The sequence below is a fragment of the Pleurodeles waltl genome, chromosome 10, assembly GCF_031143425.1.
Source record: "Pleurodeles waltl isolate 20211129_DDA chromosome 10, aPleWal1.hap1.20221129, whole genome shotgun sequence".
Lineage (NCBI taxonomy): Eukaryota > Metazoa > Chordata > Amphibia > Caudata > Salamandridae > Pleurodeles > Pleurodeles waltl.
This window is the reverse complement of record NC_090449.1, coordinates 817,284,635-817,308,186: the sequence shown is the minus strand read 5'-3', so window position 1 is coordinate 817,308,186 and position 23,552 is coordinate 817,284,635. Positions and strand designations below refer to the sequence as shown.

The 23,552-nt window shown below is 48.2% G+C and overlaps 1 protein-coding gene across 2 annotated transcripts in view; it reads left to right on the top strand.

Moving 5' to 3' along the window:
* KIF15 (kinesin family member 15) overlaps window positions 1–23,552 on the top strand; it is a 930,781-nt gene that overhangs the window by 868,783 nt on the left and 38,446 nt on the right. For both annotated transcript variants that reach the window (XM_069211483.1, XM_069211481.1), the window contains exon 34: window positions 5,840–5,971. In XM_069211483.1, the coding sequence (XP_069067584.1) occupies window positions 5,840–5,971 (132 nt within the window). The remainder of the gene's footprint in view (window positions 1–5,839; window positions 5,972–23,552) is intronic.

Here is a 23,552-nt window from a genome sequence, read left to right as displayed (position 1 = left end):
TCATCTTTTCGTTGTACCCTTGAAAAAAACTTATGGCGTTGCAATACAAGATTAGTTTTTGGCGTGAATTGTTCGTCGAGCATTTGTACAGACATGTCAAAGATATTAGTAGGTTGCCCATCTCACATTCCCAGAGATACCTCTGGTAAGTTTTCGTATATCCTTCTGCCCTCAGTGCCAAGATGATGTAACAAGATAGCTTGTCGCCTTGGAGGAGCATACCGTTCACTACCTATGGCCAACATATAGGTATTAAAAGTCTTCTTCCACTGCTTCCAAGGAATAGGCGGGTCTCCAGGAGTTGCCAGGAACGGTGGAGGTGCAGATATCCCTTGGTCTCCCATTTCTCTACTAGTGTGTGTATATATATATACACCTTATATATATATATATATTTTTTTTAACTTAAATTTAATTTATACTGTACCGTACATTACTTTACTTACTCATTTACACTTCATGTTTTCCTTATGTTTACTTGTTTTTCTTTTCTTTTCTTCCACTGTAGCTTTAATTTTAATCCTTCTCTACCATTTCTTATTTTCTAGTCCTTTATTCGTTTCTTATATTGCCAAACTTAGTCTTTCTTCAGTGTCTTCAATTAGCTCTGCATCCGGTTTTTGAAGGATCGCTTTAATCAGTTTTCACGTTAGGAGCGTCGGAAGGTTTCTTTACAAAGGTATTTTGAAAATCAATTTGTTTATTTGTTAATTGTGCGCGCTTCATTTAACGCGCTGAATTCACTGGACTCATGTAAGTTTCACTTGCTGTGGAACGTACACACGCGATGCCATAGTGACAGAGAACATGACAGGCAGCGAGTGTGGTGTGCAAGCGATGAAATACTGTTGATGATTTGAAAACGCTTAGGTTTTCACGCCATCCTCGTCGCCAATGTAAAGATTAATTCCTTAGAAGTTCGTTCTCATCTCAGAAGTTTATTTTCTTTAATAAGCTACAAGAAATCACGACACCTTCAGCATAGCCACCAATCCAACCTCCCTTCTCTCCGTACTCCACCTCTGTCCCCTCATTCCATTCTTGACCTCAGCATTACCTCATCACATTCCATATTCCAAGGGAAACTTCTCCCAAGGACTAATGGAAGGTGACATCATTACACAGCTCCACATCAAGGGCAGCGGTCACCGACTAATCATGTGGTTTGTCCAAGCCCTGGCATACACCACACATGATCCATTGTCTTCGACCCACGGGGCTGGAAGAGGGAGCTTCCGATATTAATGACACCAAGGGGAGGGGAGGTAAACGGGGTGGAATTGCAAGTGCATTAATGGAGGTGACTGGCCAAACCCATGTGTGCGATATGGAGGGCTCACAGTTGGGACGATTTAAGCTCTTGTTGACCTAGCTCTGCTTATGGCCTGCAGACTCATTGCCATGCACTGGAAGGCCCATGCACTATTAGGTCTTGCCCTCTGGTGCACAGTGACACTCAAGTGGGGAAAGGCCATTGCTGTGGCACTAAGACACGAGGAGACTCCTGGATTGCGCAGGATCCTCATAGCTGCTTATTGCGAGATGCTGCTTGCAAACATAAGGAGGAACTACCTACTCCCAGCCCCCTTTCTTTCCATTATAATCGAGCCATATAAAGCACGGAATGATGAAGTAATGCTTTATCTGCCAACATTTTAAGGTACGTCGTCATGCGAAGGTATAAAATAAACACATCAGGAGAAGATGAACAATTTGCCAAACTATCTAGAATATTCAGAAATGTAATAATGCCACTGAAGTGACCTGTTAATACCCGTTTGAATTATTTCATAAATGACCAATAACTCCTGCCAGCTATGTTGTGTCGCAATACATGTATAATGTGTGAGATGGGAACACCACTTCTGCAAATATCACATTGATCACGCTAAGATTATCATGTATGTAGAAATTAAATAAAATTGGTTAAAAAAAAAAAAAAAAAAAAGATCAGAAACAACCAGACCCAAGTCTTCCTTGTGGCTCTTGATTGGGTGCGGAAATTATGGTATCCTTCTGGAGGATATTTTGTCGCAGCAGGAGGGCAGGGACTTGCATCCAAACTTGTGCACACTTAGCCTTCATGCTTAGCGATTGAGCGGCAGCAGCTTACAGTTTTTGACCTTCCTCCCAAAGTCTGATCTTTCACCCAAGAGAGAATAACCCTGTTGTTGGGACAAATTTGGGACATGGTGTGCCTCCAAGAATGTTACACCCCCCACCCTTTCCACACCCCTATCCCACGTTTTGTTGTTCATACTTTCACTGCCCAAAGAAGGCTTTGCATTGGGCACTGTTAAAAGTTACTTGTCAGCCGTTTAGGCTTTCTTGTGGTTGCTTGACCAACCTTCTTTGTTCAAGCTACCCATTGTGACTCGTTTTCTAATGGGACTCAACACCTGTTCCCTCCTTGGCCATTCATCATTCCCTAATGGGATATCAATCTGGTCTTGAAATTTCAAATGTGTGCACCCTTCGTGTTCCTACATAAATGTCCTCTTTGTTTACTCACCAACAAAATGGCTTTTCTGGTGGCCATAAAACTGGCCAAGAGGGTTGATGAGCTGCAAGCATTTTCTAAGCACCATCACTACACAGCATTCTACCCAGCAAGCTGGTAATGCGAGCCCATGCCTCCTTTCTCCCGAAAGTGGTGACACCTGTGGGCCAGCATATCACATTACTTGCCACTGGAAATTACTCGGGCTGCATCCCACTCGATTATTATTTTTCACATCATGCCACCTCAGTTTGGACCCAACCATATGCCAATCAATCTTGAGTGTGCTTCAATGTGAATGTTCCAGCCCAAACTACCAGGCCAGATCCTTTCTAAACTGTAACACAGGCAGTTTGGGCTGGACTCTTTTTATTGGAGCAAGTTTGGAGGATTTGCTAAGGGAACGTTGGTCTGCAACACGGAGCAATGGCGCCTTAGAGGTACCCACTGCAAAAGCTAACCTAACTGGCATAGTTGCTGACAGATTACATCCAGCATGCCACTCCAGACGGCCAGTATACAAACCTGGGGGGAAGCCATGGCTCTCCGGTTTGTAAGACAATGCCCTTCCTGGGTGGAGGAGCTAACACCCCCTCCCTCAGGAATGTGCAACACCCTGGTAGTGAACTTCAAAGGCCTACTGTCCCTGAAACTCGAGCCTCCAGGCCTGCTGCTAGGAGCAGAAGGCTTCCCCCCCTTGCAGCCACCACTTTTGGCTGGAACAAAAGCAGGAAAACAGACAAAGGGTAGGAGTGGCCTCACTGAGCATGCACCACCCCTAGGAGAAGTGAACCCTCCATCTAATTTTCCTCCATGTTGGATGCCAGGAAAATATCCAATAGGGTTTAAAGAAGTGACCCTTTCTACAGGAAGTGGTCACTCTAATGGGTGTAACCACCCAAAGGTAAGTGTCCCATTGCACACTACCAGGTTCCCCCTAAAACGCCTACTAAATTCAGAATTTATTGCGCTCCCCTCAACCAAAATTTTAGATTCATCTGGAAGAAAAGAAGACTGCACCAGAGGGCCTGCTGCACCAGTGTCCTGACAATCGCCGATTCAGAGGAGCGGACCACTGGAACGACCTCAGAAGATCCCGAGGGCCTCCAGGCTTCGCAAATAGCACAAGATCTCCCTCCTGAGTGGAGGCACCACTCAAGGGACCTGCAAACTGGTCAGAGACACTTCACCGACCGGATGATATCTCTGACCGGTAGTCAAAGCTGGACCCGACGACACACCAGTGACCGCCTGGATGGGACCTGCAAGTGTGCCAAGTTTGGTGGCACAGTGCCCTCCCGTGGCTGAGTTGTTGCAATACCCCAGGTACTGACCGGTGCACGTCGGACACCATCAAAAACCGCTCCCCTAGAGCCGCAACTGGACCAGGAGGAAGTGCCAGTCAAGGGACTTCAGTGACACCCAGGACCTCCTGCCAGAGTGCCTGTTACGCCCTGCATGACCTCAAGAAGTCTTGCCTTCAACTCCAGAGGGTCCCTTTGCGCACAGCATCCAAGACATCCAAAACGCCCTGCAATTGGCTGTCCTGAGCTTTGCATCACGGGATCTGCTGTGTGCCCCGGGTCCCCAACCCCTTGTGACCTCATCAGCGCAAGGGGACCCCCAGGCACAAACTTCAAACCTGCAAACCAGCTCTTTTTCCAAGTGGCCCTGTGCCTAGAGATTTTCCAACGCTGCTCCTGCTGCCGGAGGCTCGCCAGCTGGCACACGGTGCCCACCGAATACCTCAACCACCCTGCAAAAGAAGAGGCTGGTAACCCAACGGTACAATTTTTAAAGTGACTGCCGTTTGAATCCTATGGTGCGTAATTACGCACAGAAAGATTAACTTTATGAAAACTTTGAAAAGTCAGTACTCAAAAGGTACTTCACGTATCTTAAAGATCTTGGTAATAAAATTTGTATAAAAGACTGAAGTATTTTTTTTTTTTTTTTTTTATTTTTTTTTTATAAATTCTGGTCTTGAGTTATTCATTGAGGGTGTGTGGTGCATGATTGGATTTGTGAGTACAGCAAATACCTAGCACATCTCCTGGACTAGCGTAACTGCTCAACCAGCTACCTTAAGAATAGAAGCTTTAGGTGGTCTAATTTTCACCTCTGGAAACCAACGTGTGGTTGTCTGGACCCCTTGCATAGTGTGCCTAGTTTTGCACAATACATAGAGAGCCAGCCTCTGACAGGGAGGAGATTCTGAATGCAGCAACTTGGAGAAGGGAAAAGCATGTCACGTAATGGCTAGAGCTGCCAGCTTTGGAAATGAGGTACAGGATTTGAGTCTCATTGTCGACTCAACATCCTATTCTGAGCGAATCGCTTGATTTTTCCTGTGCCTAATATAACCAAATAGTTTAACTTGCCCTCTAAGCAGATGCAAAATAAAGTGTTGGTGGGAGTGTAAAGCAGCAACACGGTGAAAAAAATGTGCACTGTTGCAGGCTGGACAGAACTTTCACGATATGAAAGTTGTAAAACACAGCACTCTTGGAAGAATGCTTAGCACTGGTAAACACGCACTCTCAACACGAGCAGGAAACAAAGTAAATAAACAGAAAATGGTCCCCAAAGTGTAACGATACCCTTTGGCAGGAGGGGCAAAGAGAAAGGATTGACCAGTAGCAAGCAAGGATTTTAAAAAAGACCGGGAAAAAAACAAGTGATAAGCAGTTAAACCCACAAAGAAGTATATAAGTATATACCAAAGTGCATACAAGAGGCCTCGAAAGTTCGACCTAAAAAGAAGCACCTCCACTGAGCTCAGTTATAATTGAATCCAATGCTTGAGCACCTCGAAAGGATGCTCCCCCTTTGACGCTTAATGATAACATCTGGTCCGCGTTATGCAAAGGTAAGCAAGACCGATTTTCATTCCCAATGCTTAATTAAATTCGGGGCTGGCAGGCTAAATGCCGATTTTATATCGTGACATTGTGTTCGTATAGTTGTTTAACAGTGTTATTCTATTCCAAATAATTTAGAATATTGGAAATCTACATTTATTGTTGAGGAGGGTTTTTACTTTTATGACAAGTGACTTTCACTTTTGAATTACCATTTTACTTTTATTTTTGTACTTAAAAATCTAAATAACTGTTTTATTTTCGAAGCAGAGAAGCACTGTAAGCATGTTACAAAAAAACAGTCGCTAATATGTGCACTTACTTTTAACAGCCCTTGCTTGTTCTTATTTTGGCTACCGTCTTTTCTTTACCAAACACTTGAGGTGAAAACAATGTGTTTAGGCAACAAGTTGCATGTCTAATTCTATGTGTGTCAAAAAAACAGACAGTTTTTATATCTCAATTACATCAACTGCAGGAGCTTGCATTGCTGAGGAAGCAGGTTGAGTTTCTTGCTGAAGAGAACGGAAAGTTACTTGGGCATCAGAACACAAATCAGAAGATTCAGTACCTTGTGAAAGTTAAAAAGGAGAATGCTAGGCTTTGTGAGGTATGTTCTGTGGCTCATTGAATGTTAGATCATTGATTTTTTTAAATGAAGTTATATTTTGAAAAGAAAATTGTAAGTAGTATTTGCTACTCAGCCTAACCTCTGATCAAGCTTCTGCCCCATTCTATTGCAAACTTAAACTTATCTTTCTTAATATGCATAAGATTATCATTTTGAGGTAGATTCCTGTACATTTTGCATTCTAACTCACAGAAGAAAAGGGTCCCTCCATTTTCTCTGTTAACATTGGGATTGGCCAGGGCTAAACTTGAGCATGCGGTTGCTGGTGGGGTCCACTGTTATAGCTTTTTGTTTTTGGGGACTGACACTTAATTTTCCTCATCAGACTTTGGCTCAGAGTAAGAAGGGAAAAAACTCAAAAGGAAGAGGGAGACAGAAAAAAAGTGGCAAAGGGAGAATGCAGGGGTGATAAAAACAACCTGCAAGAGTGAATCAAGCATTTGTGATGCTCTAGGTCTTGCATATTTCGAACAATTTAATTGTCATCTTTTAACAACCGCACCCACGAGCAAAAACGAAAAAAAAGAGTGGATACGGAGAAAAGACTTAAAATAAAGTTAGCGTTAAAAAAATATATATAACTTCGCAATTTTGTTCGTCCTGCTGGACACTTTTTTGTCAGCCTTCTGTTTGCAGGACACTGAAAGTTAGAACAAAATAGTACCTTGATCACGTCGGGAACAGCGGACGGGCACTAATTAAGTTGAAATCAATTAGTGCTTGATCCCTGCTCCACACAGAGGAACGGAAATTTTGAGGCTGTAAAGAGTGCCACGCAAACCAATAAACAAGCATTTTCAATGCAACAGGTCTTCCATTTGCTCGAGTTAGAGCTATTAGCGTTGTTAAAGAAAAAAACGCTCTGCGTGGAAATTAAATAGATATGCTGAAAGCTTCGAGCCTCATATGTTTTTAGTAGTTTACCGGTGCTGTGTAGATGGGCTAAACACTGGAAACGGCATGACGTATGCATGCCTTTCACAAACTAAAACAAGCTTATTTTAAAAGGCAAGCTCACGAACCAATGTAAGTGACTGACGTGACATGGGCGTAGTTGGAAACCCAAAGAGAGATTACAGAATGGGACAGAGCTATTTGCGCTCGCCCATAATAAGTGGTGTGCGACAGGTGGGCTCCAAGCCCTTCACTGCACAAAACAGCGTCTCGCATACGAGACATATGCGCAAGCACATGCACTCGCAGGGTCGACCCTGAAAAGGGGCTGTTAACGAGTGAGGTGGAACACAGAAGGTACATGAGGTAGAATCAAGAACATGCAGCTTTGGTATTCAGTAAGCCTGACATTGGTCTGATCTGGATGCGGGCGTCTGAAAACAAAAAAACTTTGGGTACAGGCACTTACTATTGTGCAAGTAAAGCACTGGTATTGGGCCATGGATATCTAGACAAAACCTTTCAGCCAACTCTCCTGAATCACTGATATCAAGATAGTCTGTTTTCTGATGGCTTTACTTTTCATCCTAATATCTTGATTTTAGCTAGTAGATTGAAAGGCTATGGTTGGCGCGCAATGTCTGAGTTTTCCCACAGAACCCATATCGGGCTGAGGCAGGTGGCGGAACATTCTGCACATTTAGGATTGCTTACTCTGAAATAACCATTCATCCTAGCATTTTGCATCTTTCGCCCTTAAGCTCTAGCTTTTTAAATAGTGCATGCTTTTAAAATATTTGTATTGTACCTTTGTAAAAGTAAGTCGTTTAGGTGTTTATCTATTTGATTTACAGCAAAGACCAGGGGATTGAATACATTAAAACAATTGAGATAATCTAAATTGAAAAGTATCTTTTTCTATATGCTGAATTGTGAACTTTTCTGCAAAATGCATGTTTTCTGAATGTTTTGTGTATTTCAAGTCAGTACAATCTGCATCTGCAAGTGGACTGTTATCTTGTGAGGAAGCATGAAACTGTTTCTGATATTTTTGCTTATTTGACCACTTGAATTGATGGTGGCCCTTGCAGCATTTAACTTTGCTCTGATGCACATCCGTCAAATGACTTGCCTCCTCAGTAAGTGGGATATTTTGGGGGTAGGGGAGGTTGTAGGAGTTCTAATAGTTCTTTTGTCTGCCTGTGACAACTATGCAACTCCGCTTTCAAAGTAGTCTCCCTTTGAATAAATAGTTTAGAAGTAACAGTGACACAGATGGTTTTTGTGTACCATCCACCTCTTTCCAAAGCAGCAAAAGGATGATGCATTAGATGGTTATTGTAGGAAGATGGCTCTGTATATACTATCTCAAAGTGAGAGATAGTGTGCACTGAGTCCAAGGGTTCCTCTTGGAGGTTGATAGTGGCAATAATAGATAATACTAATGCTCTATTTGTGGTAGTGTGGTCGAGCAGTAGGCTTATCAGAAAGTATTGTTAAGCACTTGTTGTACACACACAGGCAATAAATGAGAACACACAGTCAAAGGCCACTCCAGGCCAATAGGTTTTTATATAGAAAAATATTATTTTCTTTATTTTAGAACCACAGGATTCAGAATTAAAGTAAATACATAAATTGATTGGTACTTGGCATAGGTAAATATGGAACTTTGAATGAAAAGAGCAATGTACACAGTTGTGGCAAAAATGGCAATAAGCTATTTTAAAAGTGGACACTGCAAAAATCAACAGTTTCTGGGGCAGGTAAGTACAAGTTAGTTTAGCAGGTAAGTAAAGCACTTACAAGTTTAGTCTCTGGGGCGTAGGCAGCCCCACCGTTGGGGGTTCAAGTCAACCCCAAACACCCAGCATCATCAACACAGGGCCGGTCAGGAGCAGAGGTTAAAGTAGGGCTCAAATATCATAGAGGCCTATGGAGACCAGGGATGCTCCGGTTCCAGTCAGCTAGCCAGTAAGTACATGACTTACGGGGAGCAGACCAGGGGAGTTTTGTAGAGCACTGGGGGGTCGCAAACAGACACACAAAATAAACCCTCAGCGGCACAGGAGCGGCCAGGTGCAGTGTGCAAAGTAGGTGTTGGGTTTTAGATACAAATCAATGGAGAGACCCGGGGGTCACTCTGGCGATGCAAGCAGGGCACAGGGGGGCTTCTCAGACCAGTCACCGACTGGGCAACGATGAGGGCCGCCTGCTGGTTACTTCTGCACCAGTAGTTGGTTTCTCTGGCCTGGGTGCTGTGGCTGCGTGGCTTCTTCCAGGCGTCGGGTTCTTTGTTACCGGGCAGTCACTGTCAGGGGGAGCCTCTGGATTCTCTCTGCACGGGTCGCTGTGGGGGTGTAGGGAGGTCGTCTCTCGGTGTCCATGCTGTGGAAGTCGCCAGGGGGTCCTCGCTGCAGTGTTGGTTCTTCTGTACACAGGCCGGGGGCGTCGGGTGCAGAGTGTTGGGGACTCATGCTTCAGGAGTGATGTTGGAGTCCCTTTAAAGATGGTTTCTTCTTTGTAGATTAGACAGAGCCGCGGTCCACGTGAGTTTCTTGGTCCTTTGGGTTTGCAGGGCAGTCCTCTGAGTCGGCAGAGGTCACTGGTTCCGCTGGATGTGTCGCTGTTGCAGGTTCTTTGAATCTGGAGACAGGCCGGTAGGGCTGGGGCCAAAGCAGTTGCTGTCTCCTTCTCTGCAGGGTTTTCAGGTCAGCAGTCCTTCTTGTTAGGTTGTCAGGAATCTGTTTTCCTGGGTTCAGGATCGCCCGTAAATACTCAGTATAGGGGTGTGTTTAGGGCTGGAGGGCAGTAGCCAATGGCTACTGTCCCTGAGGGTGGCTACACCCTCCTTGTGCCTCCTCCCTGTGGGGAGGGGGGCACATCCCTAATCCTATTGGGGGAAATCCTCCAGAGCAAGATGGATGATTTTCTAAGGCAGGGGTCACCTCAGCTAAGGACACCTTAGGGGCTGTCCTGGCTGGAGGGTGACTCCTTCTTGTTTTTCGCATCATCTCCTCCAGACTTGGCGCCAAAAGTGGGGGCTGTGTCCGGAGGGTGGGCATCTCCACTAGCTGGAGTGCCCTGGGGCATTGTAACACGAAGCCTGAGCCTTTGAGGCTGATTGCTACATGTTACAGTTCCTGCAGGGGGAGGTGTGAAGCACCGCCACCCAGTGCAAGCTTTGTTTCTGGCCTCAAGAGCACAAAGGCTCTCACCCCCAGGAGGTCAGAAACTCGTCCCTCAGTGGCAGGCTGGCACAGACCAGTCAGTCTTGCACTGAAGGATTGGGTAAAATACAGGGGGCATCTCTAAGATGCCCTCCATGTGTATTTTGTAATAGATCCAGCACTGGCATCAGTGTGGGTTTATTATTCTGAGAAGTTTGATATCAAACTTCCCAGTATTCAGTGTAGCCATTATGGAGCTGTGGAGTTCGTTTTGACAAACTCCCAGACCATATACTTAATATGGCCACACTGTACTTACAATGTCTAAGAATGTACTTAGACACTGTAGGGGCATATTGCTCATGCAGCTATGCCCTCACTTGTAGTATAGTGCACCCTGCCTTAGGGCTTTAAGGCCTCCTAGAGGGGTGACTTACCTATGCCACAGGCAGTATTTTGTGTGCATGGTAATCTGAGGGGGATGCCATGTCGACTTTACCTTTTTCTCCCCACCAACACACACAATCTTTAATGGCATAGGTTGGCACAACACCTGCTGCAGTCCTTAGAAACCTTCCCTGGTCACAGGGCCCTTGGTACCACTGGTACCTTTTACATTGGACTTATCTGTGTGCCAGGGGTGTGCCAATTGTGGAAACAATGGTACATTTTTAAGTGAAAGAACACTATTGCTGGGGCCTGGTTAGCAGGATCCCAGCACACTTCTCAGTCAAGTCAGCATCAATATCAAGCAAAAAGTAGAGGGGTAACTGCAACAAGGAGACATTTTCCTACAGTTGTTACCTCTTGGGCTGGGAAGGGTTTTCTATTGTGCATCCAGTGTTTACACAAATATTTCTTAAGCACACATTTCCTGCTTGTAATGTAATCTGATCTATGTTGCAGTTGCTCTTCTTCAACAAATGTATAATTTATAGGGACACTTTACTTAAGTAACTTGCGTTCTGATGAATACTTCTGTTTCTGATGGATACAACTACCTGTGGATTCCTCACCTAATGAATACTCCCATGGCGCCAGCATTCGACGGAAATCTTCTTCCTAGTCTCTGCACGTCGACGAGGACGTCACTCTAGCCCACGCGACGCCGTCTGACGTCATACAGGCAATAAGAGGACCTCGACGACGTGCCGACGTCAGTTCCCTTTTTTCCGTGCATTCGAAACGGTTATCTTCGAAGGAGCAACTGTTACTTTCGTGGTTACAGTGTATTTTTTGCTGCGTAGTCCTTCGCTGCAGTAATAATGTCGCAGAGAAAGTCGGGTTTGAAGCCTTGTCGTGAGTGTGTGGGCAAGATGTCACTTACGGATCCTCACTCAGACTGTCTTTGGTGTTTAAGCTCCGACCACGACGTCTCGACTTGCGATTCATGCCAGCACATGAATCCAAAGGCCCTCAAGGAACGTGAGGCGAAGTTGTTTATGGCAAAGTCGAAGAAAGAAAAACATCATAAGAAGTCTTCTTCGCCAAGGCATCGGCGTCATCGAGACTCCCGGCGCCGTAGAAAATCACGGCGCCATTCGAGCAAGGAGACTCGTTCCAGGTCTTCGGATCGGCGCCGGAGGACTTGGGAGGTCAGTCCCACGGTCACGCCGCATCCATCGACGCCGTTGCCCTCTCCAGTGTCACCGACTTCACCTGGACAGGCGTCGGTGATTGAAGTGGTGCAGCCTCTGGTGTTGTCCCCTGCGTCGCAGACGTCGAGGCCGGCGTCGGGGTCGCCTTCGATACAGGCACCCCAGTATCCGGCTTTTCCCACCCCTGGAGCCGATAGTACCGCATTCCTAAATGCGATGTATACCATCTTCCAACAGATGGCTCCAGGGGGTGCTCCGGCTGGCCCTTTGGCCTTTTCATTGGGTGATCCTGCGCCTCTACGGCCGGCACCCTTTCTGCCCTTTCTCCCTTTTGGGAACGTGGGCTCGGCGCCGGTGGCCGCTCCGGTGGCTTCGGAGGGATTGGCCCCGGAGATTTCCATCCCGTCGACGTCGGGATTTCGTCCTGTGACTCCGGTGGGTCCATCCGCTCCGAGTGCTCTTTCATCGGCGCCAAAGTTACCTGTGGCGCCGGACGCGGCGTCGGTGGCTTCTGAAGATCGGCGCCGATCTTCGGCTTCGGCGGAGGCATTGTCGACTCCGCGTATCGAGCAGAGGCTTCATTCGAGGAGACGTGCTCTCCGTTTATTAGAGGAGCAGGAGTACCAACGAGTCCTGGAAGAAGGAGAACTAGAGGACTCGGGTGATGGACTGCATGGTCTAGATACAGCCAGTGGGCTGGACACTTCCCCTGAGTGGGATCTTTCGTCTCCAGGGGAATACACGGAGGAGGCTGCTTCCTTTCACGCAGTGGTACGGAAGGCAGCTAGTTTTCTGGACCTGCCTTTGCCGGTGGCAGAGACAAAACAGAACCTTCTGACAGAGGTGCTTCATCCGGCCTCAGCTGCGGCAGAGCCTCTATTGCCCTTTAATGACGCTTTGCTGGATCCGGTGCTACAGGTGTGGAAGAGACCAGTATCTTCCCCAGCGGTTCATAGAGCCGTAGCCAGGAGGTATCGAGCTGCACCAACTGACCCTGGCTTTCTTTCTAGGCAACCTACACCGGAGAGCTTGGTGGTGCAGGCCTCCTGTTCATCCAAATCAGCGCCTGGTTCTTTCCCGACGGTGCCTGGGGACAGAGACTCGAAGAAACTGGATGCGCAGTCCAAGAAAATCTTTTCGTCCTGCAGTCTGGCGTTGAAGGCCACCAACGCAACTTGTATCCTGGGGAGATATATTCATGCTCTTATGGATGACATTTCCTCATCATTTACGGAGCTTCCCCAGGGTCTTTTGGATGTTGTTTCAGATGCCCAGGCTGCTGCGACCCAGATTATTCAGGCTGGGCTGGATACGACCGACTCGGTGGCCAGAGCAATGGGCACGACTGTGGTGGCAAGGAGACAGGCCTGGCTCCGTAATTCGGGGTTTTCTGCAGATGTGCAGTCAACCCTATTGGATCTCCCTTTTGATGGGGACAAGCTGTTTGGCGCCAAGGCAGATTCGGCCTTGGAACGTTTTAAGGAGAGCAGGGCCACAGCCAAATCGCTAGGACTCCAAGCTCCTTCTTCCTCTGCCTCTTCCAGGATTTTCAGGAGGTTTCGGGGATTTGGGCGTGGCTCTTCCTCCTCTTCCTTTCGGGGGAGATTCCAGCAACCTGCCTCTTCCCATCCCTATAGATCTTTTAGAGGGAGAGGGAGGGCCCGCACCAGAGGAGCCTCTCAGCAGCACTCTGCCTCTTCCTCGTCCTCTGGAGGGGTGCAGCAGGGAAAGCAGCCTTAGGCTTCCACCATTTCCCACTCACTCCTCTCCTGTAGGGGGAAGATTACAGCATTTTCTCCGCAAGTGGAAGACTATTACAACGGACACTTGGGTTCTCAGTATTGTGGGAAAAGGCTACACCCTTCCCTTTCGGGAGTTCCCGCCCCGCCCATCTTATTGTTCAGAAGAACACCTCCTGTTGCTAGAACAGGAGGTACAAGTCCTCCTCTCAAAGGGCGCGGTAGAGTTGGTCCCAGAGCAGGAAAGGGGTCGAGGTTGTTACTCAAGGTATTTCCTGATTCCCAAGAAGGATGGTCGGTTGAGACCAATCCTGGACCTGAGGATCTTGAATTGGTTCCTCAAACAGGAAAAGTTCAAGATGCTGACCCTAGCTCAGGTGCTTTTGGCGTTGAACAAGGAAGATTGGATGGTGTCTGTCGACTTGCAGGATGCTTACTTTCATATCTTGATACTCAAGTCACACAGGAAGTATCTCCGGTTTATGGTGGGATTGCAGCACTATCAGTTTGCGGTCCTTCCGTTTGGTCTTACTTCAGCACCTCGAGTCTTCACGAAGGTGATGTCGGTGGTTGCGGCAGAGCTCAGAAGGAAGGGGATAGCAGTATTCCCTTACTTGGACGACTGGTTGATCAAAGCCAAGTCGCCGGAGCTTGTGTCGCATCATCTGCAGTCAACGACTCAGTTGTTGTTCGACCTGGGTTTTTCGGTGAACGAGCCCAAATCTCACCTGGAGACCTCTCAGCGCCTCCTGTTCATAGGGGCAGTACTGGATACAACATTGAGTCGAGCCTTTCCTCCGCCTCAGCGGATTCAAGATATTCAGGAATTGGTTCCAATGTTTCGAAATGGAGCGGTAGTTCCAGTCCTCAAGGTCCTTCTTCTGCTCGGTCTGTTTGCCTCCTGCATTCTGTTGGTCACGCATGCTCGCTGGCACATGAGGGCTCTTCAGTGGTGCCTCCGAAGGCAGTGGTCTCAACACAAAGGAGATCTATAAGGTTCTGTCAAGATCTCCAGAGATGCTGCTGTGGACTTGAAGTGGTGGATTGCGAGCAACAATCTTTCACAAGGAAAGCCGTTCGCGCAGTCGCCACCAGTGGCCACGGTCATAACGGATGCTTCCACTCTAGGGTGGGGAGCTCATCTGGGGGATCTGGAGATCAAAGGCCTTTGGTCTCCAGAGGAGCAGATGTTTCATATCAATCTGTTAGAGTTACGGGCTGTACGTCTGGCTCTCAAGGCCTTCCTCCCTTCCCTTCGTGGTCAGTCGGTACAGGTCCTGACGGACAATACTACCACGATGTGGTACATAAACAAACGGGGAGGAGTAGGGTCGTACCTTCTCTGCAGAGAAGCTCTTCGACTATGGTCCTGGGCAAAGGACCATCAGATTTGCTTGGTAGCAAATCATCTGGCCGGGGTCTTGAATGTACGTGCGGACGGTCTCAGTCGTCAATTCTCGGCAGACCACTAGTGGCGTCTCCATCCAGATCAAGCCCGTTTGATCTTCCAAAGGTGGGGGTTTCCTCGGGTAGATCTGTTTGCCACTCTGGAGAACGCGCATTGTCCGTTATTCTGCAGCCTCCAGTATCCGATGCAGGGAGCGTTAGGGGACGCGTTTCAAATAACCTGGTGCGGCCAGTTGCTTTACGCGTTTCCTCCCATACCCTTGATTCCTCGAGTATTGAGGAAGATTCGCCAAGACCGGGCGCTAGTCATCTTAATAGCTCCGGATTGGCCAAGGAGGGTGTGGTACTCTGACCTTCTCCAACTCTCAATGTGCCCTCCGCTCCGTCTCCCTTTCAGGGCAGACCTCCTCTCGCAGTCGCAGGGGCAGGTTTTACACCCCAACCTCCAGAGTCTGCACCTACATGCCTGGAGATTGAACGGGGCAACCTGAGTTCCTTCTCTCTCCCGCCTGATGTAGTGGATGTTATATTAGCGGCCAGGCGACACTCCACTAAATCTATCTACGCTAATAGGTGGTCTAGATTTGTTGCGTGGTGTGGAGAGAGGCAGATTGATCCCTTACATGCTCATCTATCGGACGTTTTGTCTTTTGCTCTCTCTCTAGCGCAGAAAGGTTGTGCAGTGGCTACCATTAAGGGTTATTTGTCGGCCTTGTCAGCCTTCATTTGTCTTCCAGACCAACCATCGTTATTTAAATCCCCTATTGTTATCAGATTCTTGAAAGGTCTTCTAAATAAATATCCTCCAAAACCATTCGTTATGCCGCAATGGGATTGGTCCTTGGTCCTGACTTTCCTGATGGGGTCCCCTTTTGAGCCTATGCATTCTTGCCCCTTAAGGTATTTGGTTATAAAAACAGTTTTCCTGGTAGCTATAACATCTGCAAGGAGAGTGAGTGAGTTGCAGGCCTTATCGGTAAAGCCCCCTTATACAACTTTTTATGGGGATAAGGTGGTGTTGAGGACCAAGGCTGCTTTCCTCCCGAAGGTTGTTTCACCCTTCCATTTGGCTCAGACAATTACTTTGTCCACGTTCTATCCTCCGCCTCATCCTTCTAAAGAGGAAGAAAGACTGCACCGTCTGGACCCAAAGAGGGCGTTGAGCTTCTTTATTGATAGAACAAAGGATTTCAGGCTGGAGGATCAGCTGTTCATCGGGTACGTGGGCAAGAGGAGAGGAAAGGCAGTCCACAAGAGAACACTCTCCAGGTGGGTGGTTCTTTGCATTAAAATCTGTTACTCTTTGGCAAAGAAGGACCCTCCTGAGGGCATTAGAGCTCATTCCACCAGAGCTAAGTCGGCCACTTCGTCCTTGGCCAGGGGTGTTCCTGTGGTTGACATCTGCAAGGCCGCAACTTGGTCGTCCCTTCACACTTTTGCGAAACATTACTGTTTGGACTCTGAGGTCAGAAGGGACGGCCATTTTGCACGGTCAGTGCTGCAGGATTTCTTGGTTTGACCATTTAGGCACCCGCCACCGGGCGTGGTACTGCTTTGGGACTCTATTCATTAGGTGAGGAATCCACAGGTAGTTGTATCCATCAGAAGAACGAGTTACTTACCTTCGGTAACGACTTTTCTGGTGGATACATTAGCTACCTGTGGATTCCTCACGGTCCCACCCGCCTCCCCGTTGCCTTTCTGGTCTTACCAAGTAATCCTTGAGTGCGCTCCTCTTGGTCTTCAAGGTTGCAATAGACGTTGTATATATGGATACGTGTGTATATTATCTGTATATATATATATATATATATATGTATATATCTTTGTGTACATACATGATTTGCATATATTTGTTCGTTATATTAAATTTACAGCTATTCATTGCAATATTGTGTATTTTACAAGGTTATGGGATGTTGCCTTGCTCTTTCATTGCATTGGGTGGTTGTTCTCATGCACGTAAAAAATTTTGGTACTGACGTCGGCACGTCGTCAAGGACCTCTTATTGCCTGTATGACGTCAGACGGCGTCGCGTGGGCTAGAGTGACGTCCTCGTCGACGTGCAGAGACTAGGAAGAAGATTTCCGTCGAATGCTGGTGCCATGTGCGTATTCATTAGGTGAGGAATCCACAGGTAGCTAATGTATCCACCAGAAAAGTCGTTACCGAAGGTAAGTAACTCGTTCATCTGAAAGAGACATCTAGCTGCAGATTTCTTACTTTAGGATCTTCCCCAGGCGCAAGCCTGGATCCAGAAATGTTTTTCCCATAGCACATCTGCGCATCGGAATAGGGTGTTGTGTGACTCCTTATTGATGTCTTCCACCGGACGTGACGTCAGTGGAGTTCATATAACCACCTCGCCATTGTGCCATCAGTTCCTTCTGTTACGCACTTGCAACGCAGATCCAGTACCTGTAGTTGGTCAGTTTTCGGCCTACTTTCACGTTTTCGTTGTAAGAACAGTATACTTTTTCTTGTGCATCTCTTTGGGGTTCAAATCCTTTGTGTCCTGTGAACTACAAATATTGGCTACGGATCCCCACTCTATTTGTATGGGGTCTCTGGACGAGTACCATGATGCGAAGAGTGCAACTTCTGTTGTCCACATTGTCTGAAAGCTCTGTTGGAGTGTTGTATGAAGCGTTTGGCGGCTCAGATGTCGAAGTCATCCCGGACTTCCTGTCGACCAAGGTCGTCTTCTCATAGTGACATCAATTGGCAGGCCCATTAAAGGGAGTAGTTCTCGTGGATGCCATTCTCCCATCGCCATCAAGCAGTCGAAGTCACGGATGTTGCTAACTTCACCACATACAGCCTTCCACCATTCCTTGGTTGATGAGTCGAGGTCAGAGTCTAACCCACGTCGCCCTCCCCTTCCAAGGGATGGGGTGACTCTAAACCAGATGCGTGAATATTACGTTTCCCTTCACACTGTCTTTGGTTAATTACTTTTCTTGGATCACCTGTGGGTCCCAAGAAGGTGCAAATTGCCTTTACTGTGTGCACACAAGTGGGTTCGCCCTCGGTTTCCGTTAGGCCTTAAGGTCACTTGGCAAAGCCATTATGGTGCCGCTGCACAGCCCTTTGGGTTTTCCCCTTCGACGCTTGTATCCAATCAACCGACTCCCGCCACTCTACTGGCGTCATTGATCGAAGTTGAATCCATCTCTCCATCTGCGGTCAAAATCGACGTAGAGGGATCGCCTTCTCGCTGCTGGTTGATGTCGGGTATGACGCCAGTCATGCCCATTATCCCTGATCTTCCTCCATATTCTGGAGACTCACCTCATGCTTATGATGGAGAGGTGGTAGAAGATTTCGATATTCATCAACCTCATAGAGAGGACATTGGCTGACTGACCTAGCTACGGCTAGTGACCTGGATTCTTCCCCAGCCTCAGGCCTACTTCCCCTCCTGGACCTACTACAGAGGCAAGCTGCTCTCTTGCTGACATTCTGAGAAGGGCTGCTGTAGTTTTGGATCTAACACTTCCGTAAGTGGAATTAACTTAGAATTCCCTGATTTATTTCCTCTATCAAGGCCAAATAGGGATTGAACTTGTGCTTCTTTACAGTGAAGCCCCACAGACGTTTTGTTGGGTGCCTGGGCTAAGCCTGGTACAGGGACCTCTATTATCTGATTGAGACTTCTGGTTGCAGATTCCTTACCTTTTAATTTCCCCAGGCGTTAGACTGGATCCGGACATTTTTTTCTTCAAGCAGTACCCCTGCGCGCTGTTAGGTGGCGTCAGTCGACTCCGCGGACGTTGTTGTCATTGTGGGTGTCGTGATGGCGTTGCGGTTGTATATCAGCACCACTCCGGCATGCTGACGTCCGTTCTTTTCTTTCCACACCAGCCTATGTGCAGAACCAGAGAAGAGCTACCCTAGTCAATTTTTGACTAACTGTGACATTTTGTTGAATTTGTTTGATGTGTTGAGGGATGTCCCGTAAGACCTGATTTAAGGACTGCGACTCCTGTGACCGCATGACTCCCTGATCCATGAACTCTGTGGATCCCGCGTCCGCCGCGGATCCGACCCTCATGTGCCTCTGGTGTTTGGAATGCGATCACAACTCGAAGTCGGGCTCCGAGTGTCGGGCCATGAACCCGAAAGCTTTGAGGGAGTGGTCCCTGCAGCTCATGGCAGCCCGACACTCGACTCCGCATAATTCCCGTTCGAGCGGAAGGTCAGGAAACTGGTCACAGTCTCACCACCATTATTATTCGTCCACGTCATCTGGACATCCTTCTGGGAGGTCAGGCCTAACCTCCTGACCGAAGTGCTTCAGCCTGGGGCCTTCAACTCAGAACCCCTTCTTTCCTTCAACGAAGTCCTTATGGATGTCCTACTGGTGACCTGGTCCAAACCCAGCACAGGGGCTTCTGTGAATAGGGCGATTTCCCGCCGCCATCGGCCTACGCCGAATGAGCCAAATTTCCTTACCCAACACCCTATGCCAGACAGCTTTGTCATCGAGGCTTCTTCATCTTCTAGCGCATTCCCTACCGCTCCCCCGGACAGGCAATCAAAAAGACTGGACAACTTAGGGAAGATGATGTTTTCTTCTGCCAGTCTAGCTCTGCAGTCCGTGACCACCACCTGCCTTTTGAGCCGCTATTCCCATACACTCTAGGATACGGTCGCGCAAGTGCTGCCCCAGGTTCCGGGACAGATCTGGAACGTTCTCCCTCAAGCCATGACAGATGGGAGAGAGGCAGCCAGGTTCATGATACGTTGTGGACTGGATACGACCGACTCACTAGGCAGATCAGTTGCATCGACGGTGGCAATGAGATGCCACGCCTTGTTGAGGATGTCTTGCTTTTCGGTCGATGTCCAGCAATCTTTGATGGACATGCCCTTTAATAGTACTTGTCCCTTCAGAGACAATGCGGACTCAGCGCTCAAGCACTTTAAGGATTCTCAGGCTACGGCATGGTCCCTTGGCTTTGCAGCCGCTCCTTACCCCCCTCTTGCTCCTTTCTTGGCTACGGAAGGGCCCCCAACTGTGTCCATTTCCACTGCACGACCAACCTGCGCATGCTGTACAGCCCCTGCACGGACACGGGATCCACCGAGCTTCGTGGATCAGAGAGTCAGCGGGCCACCCAGTCCACCCCACCCCCTTCTCTGCTCCAAAACCCTCCTAGTCCGTTGGGACATCCAGGACCAGTTGCATGCAAAATTTGCCATCATCTGCCCTATTGGGAATCCATTACCACAGACAAGTGGGTTTTACAGATCGTCTGAAGGGGCTATTGTCTCCCCTTCGAGACTTCTCCAGCCATGCCACCATAATTCGATCACCTGTCTGAGGATCATTTGGCACTTCTCTGCGAGGAAGTCAATGCTCTCTTGGCCAAGGGAGCCTTAGAGAGGTTCCCTTGGTCAGAATTAGTTTGTGGTTGCTATTCCCGCTACTTTCTGGTGCCCAAAAAGGACAAGGGTCTTCGCCCTATCCTAGACCTCCGGTCCCTCAATCTCTTCTTCAAGAAGAAGTTTAAGATGTTAACCCTGGCTCAGGTCCTTTCTGCCCTGGCGACTGGATGGTTGCGTTGGACTTGCAGGACGCCTATTTCCATATTCCCATCCTGCCGGCCACCAGACATTACCTATGATTTCTGGTAGGTCGCAAGCACTTTCAGTTCACCGTGCTCCCCTTTGGCCTTACCAGTGCCCTTCAGGTGTTCACGAAAGTGATGGTAGTGGTTGCAGCTCATCTGCACAGGTTAGGGGTCCGAGTCTTCCCCTACCTCGACAACTGGCTTTTGAAGGCGGACATGCCCTAGAAAGTTGTCTCCCAACGCCAGACTGCGGCGAACCTCCTACATTCGCTGGGGTTCTCTATCAACATGCCGAAGTCACACCTGACTCCCTCTCAGACTCTTCCTTTTATCAGAGCTGTTCTGGACACAGTGCAGTTTTGGGCTTATCCTCCCAAAAAGCGAGTCCAGGATATTTGGGCTATGATACCGATGTTTCAGCCTCTATCCTGGATTTCGGTGAGAATGACTGAGGCTGCTGGGCCTCATGGCCTCTTGCATTCTGCTGGTCCAACATGCCAGATGACATATGCGGGCTCTGCAGTGGGACCTGAAGTTCCAGTGGGCGCAGCATCAGGAGAATCTCTCCAACGTGGTTCAGATCTCGGAGAGAACTGAGAAAGACCTGCAGTGTTGGTTGTCAAGTCCAGATTGGGTCGATGGCAGATCCCTCTTCCTTCCCCAACCAGATCTCACAGTAGTGACAGATGCATCACTCCTGGGATGGGGTGGCCACATGGTAGAGGTGGAGATCAGAGGCCTGCGGTCTCTGGCGGAGTCCGGGCTCCACATCAACCTTTTGGAGCTACAGGATATCTGGCTTGCATTAAAAGCATACCTTTCCTTTCAAAGGGAAAGTGGTGCAGGTGTTCACCAAAAACACCACCGCCATGTGGTATTGCACCAAGCAGAGCGGAATGAGGTTGTGGGCCTTTTGTCAAGAAGCTCTTCGCTTCTTGACAGGGCTGGAACGTCAGGGCATTTCCCTGGTGGTTCAACATCTGGCGGGCTCTCAGAACGCCAGAGCAGACGAACTCAGCTGTCGATGCATAGTCGATAACGAATGGCGTCTCCATCCGGAGGTGGCGCAAGGTCTTTTCAACAGTGGGGAGAGCCTTGGTTAGATCTGTTCGCCTCTGCAGAGAACACTCAATGTCAGCTGTTTTGGCATTGGAGTTTCCAAGGCGGCACTCACTCGGCGGCACTTTTCGTCACAAGTGTAACTAAGATCTCCTGTAGGCCTTCCCCCCAATACCACTTCTGCTCAGAGTTTTGAAGATCAGGCAAGACCGGGCCCAAGTAATCTTGGTGGCTGCGGACTGGGCACGAAGAGTCTGGTATCCCGAGCTCTTGAGCATGGCCGCTGATCCTCCGATCAGGCTGCCCCTTCAGGAGGATCTTCTGTCACAGCAGCAGGGGATGGTTATCCACCCCAACCTGTCCAGTCTCTGCCTCCTTCCGTGGAGATTGAGCAGCGACCGTTGACTGCTTTTGATCTTCTTCCTGAAGTCTGTAATGTTATCTTGGGAGCCAGGCATCCCTCCACCAAAACGGTATACGCCTGTCGTTGGAAGAAATTTGTGGCATGGTGTATCAAAAAATCTTTTGATTCCCCTCTCTGCACCTCTCCTCTTTATTCTCTCTCTTGCCCAGCAGGGCTCTACTCTGGGTACCCTCAAGGGATATTTGTCTGCCATCTCTGCCTTCTTAAGGCTACCAGACCAACCTTCTTTCAAATCTCCCATTGTTGGGAGGTTTCTTATAGGCCTTACTCATATGTTTCTTCCCCTTCATCATGCCCCAGTGGGATTTGAACTTGGTTCTCGCATACCTCATGTGCGCCCCTTTTGAGCCAATCCACAACTGTCCTTTATTTCTCTTAACCCTTAAAACAGCATTCTTGATTGCCATCACCTCTGCTCGCAGAGTAAGTGGGCTTCAGGCTCTTTCTTCAAAGCCACCATTCCTAGCAGATGATCCTGACAAAGTGATGCTTCGTACCACGGCTTCCTTTCTTCCCAAAGTGGTAACACCTTTTCACATAGGCCAATCCATCACCCTGCCTACTTTTTACGCACCCCCACATCCCTTTCATGAGGAGGAGAGACTTCACTGTCTGGATCCAAAAAGAGCATTGGCAGTCTATCTAAATCGTACCAAAGATTTCCGGGAGGATGATCAACTATTTGTGGGATATGTGGGTGTGAAGAAAGGGAAGGCTGTGCAGAAGAGGACCATCTCACGATGGGTAGTCCTCCGCATCAAGATGTGCTACTCGAAGGCAAAAAAGTAACCCCCTGAGGGTGTGCGCACTCATTCTACCAGAGCAACTGCAGCTACCACAGCGTTAGCACGCAGAGTTCCAGTCCTGGATATCTGTCGGACCGCAACATGGGCGTCCTTACATACGTTCACTAAGCACTGCTGCCTGGACAGTTAGGTCCACAGGGACAGCTATTTTGGCCGTTCAGTCCTGCAGGGTTTTTTGGTGTGATCTTGGTTCGCAGCCACATCCGGGGATGGTATTGCCCGGGTATCTATTCAAAGGTGAGGAATCTGCAACTAGAAGTCTCTATCAGATGTACAAGTTACTTACATTCAGTAACAATATATCTGATAGACTTTTCTAGTTGCAGATTCCTTACCGACCTGCCCATACGCCTCACTCTGCAAACTGATTTCTATTGACAGGTACTTTCCTCTAAGGGCCCTAGTTTTGGCGCACCATTCTCAGTGTTCTTCATGGCTCTGTGCTACTGGCGTGGAAAGTAGTGAAAAGAAACTGATGTCAATGCACTAGGCTGGCGCCTATATAAAACTGCAACGTCATCACGTGACCACGACACCCGCGGAGTTGACGGACACCACCTAACGGCACGCAGGGTACTGCTCATAGAAAAAAATCTCCAGATCCAGTCTGACGCCTGGGGAAATTCAAGGGTAAGGAAACTCCAACTAGAATATGTCTCTACCAGATATATCGTTACCCGAAGGTAAGTAACTTGTACGATCGGGCTATATCTCAGACACTGACCTGCCCCTGGTGATCTGGCTTGTCTCCTAAGACATCCTACTTATCAAAGTTTAGTAGTACATTCTCATTTGGCCTCCCATGGCATTGAGTCTCTTCCATGTCCCATCTGGTAAGAGAATCCAGGAGTTTAGACTTCCGTGGCCGGCATATTGTTTTTTCCTC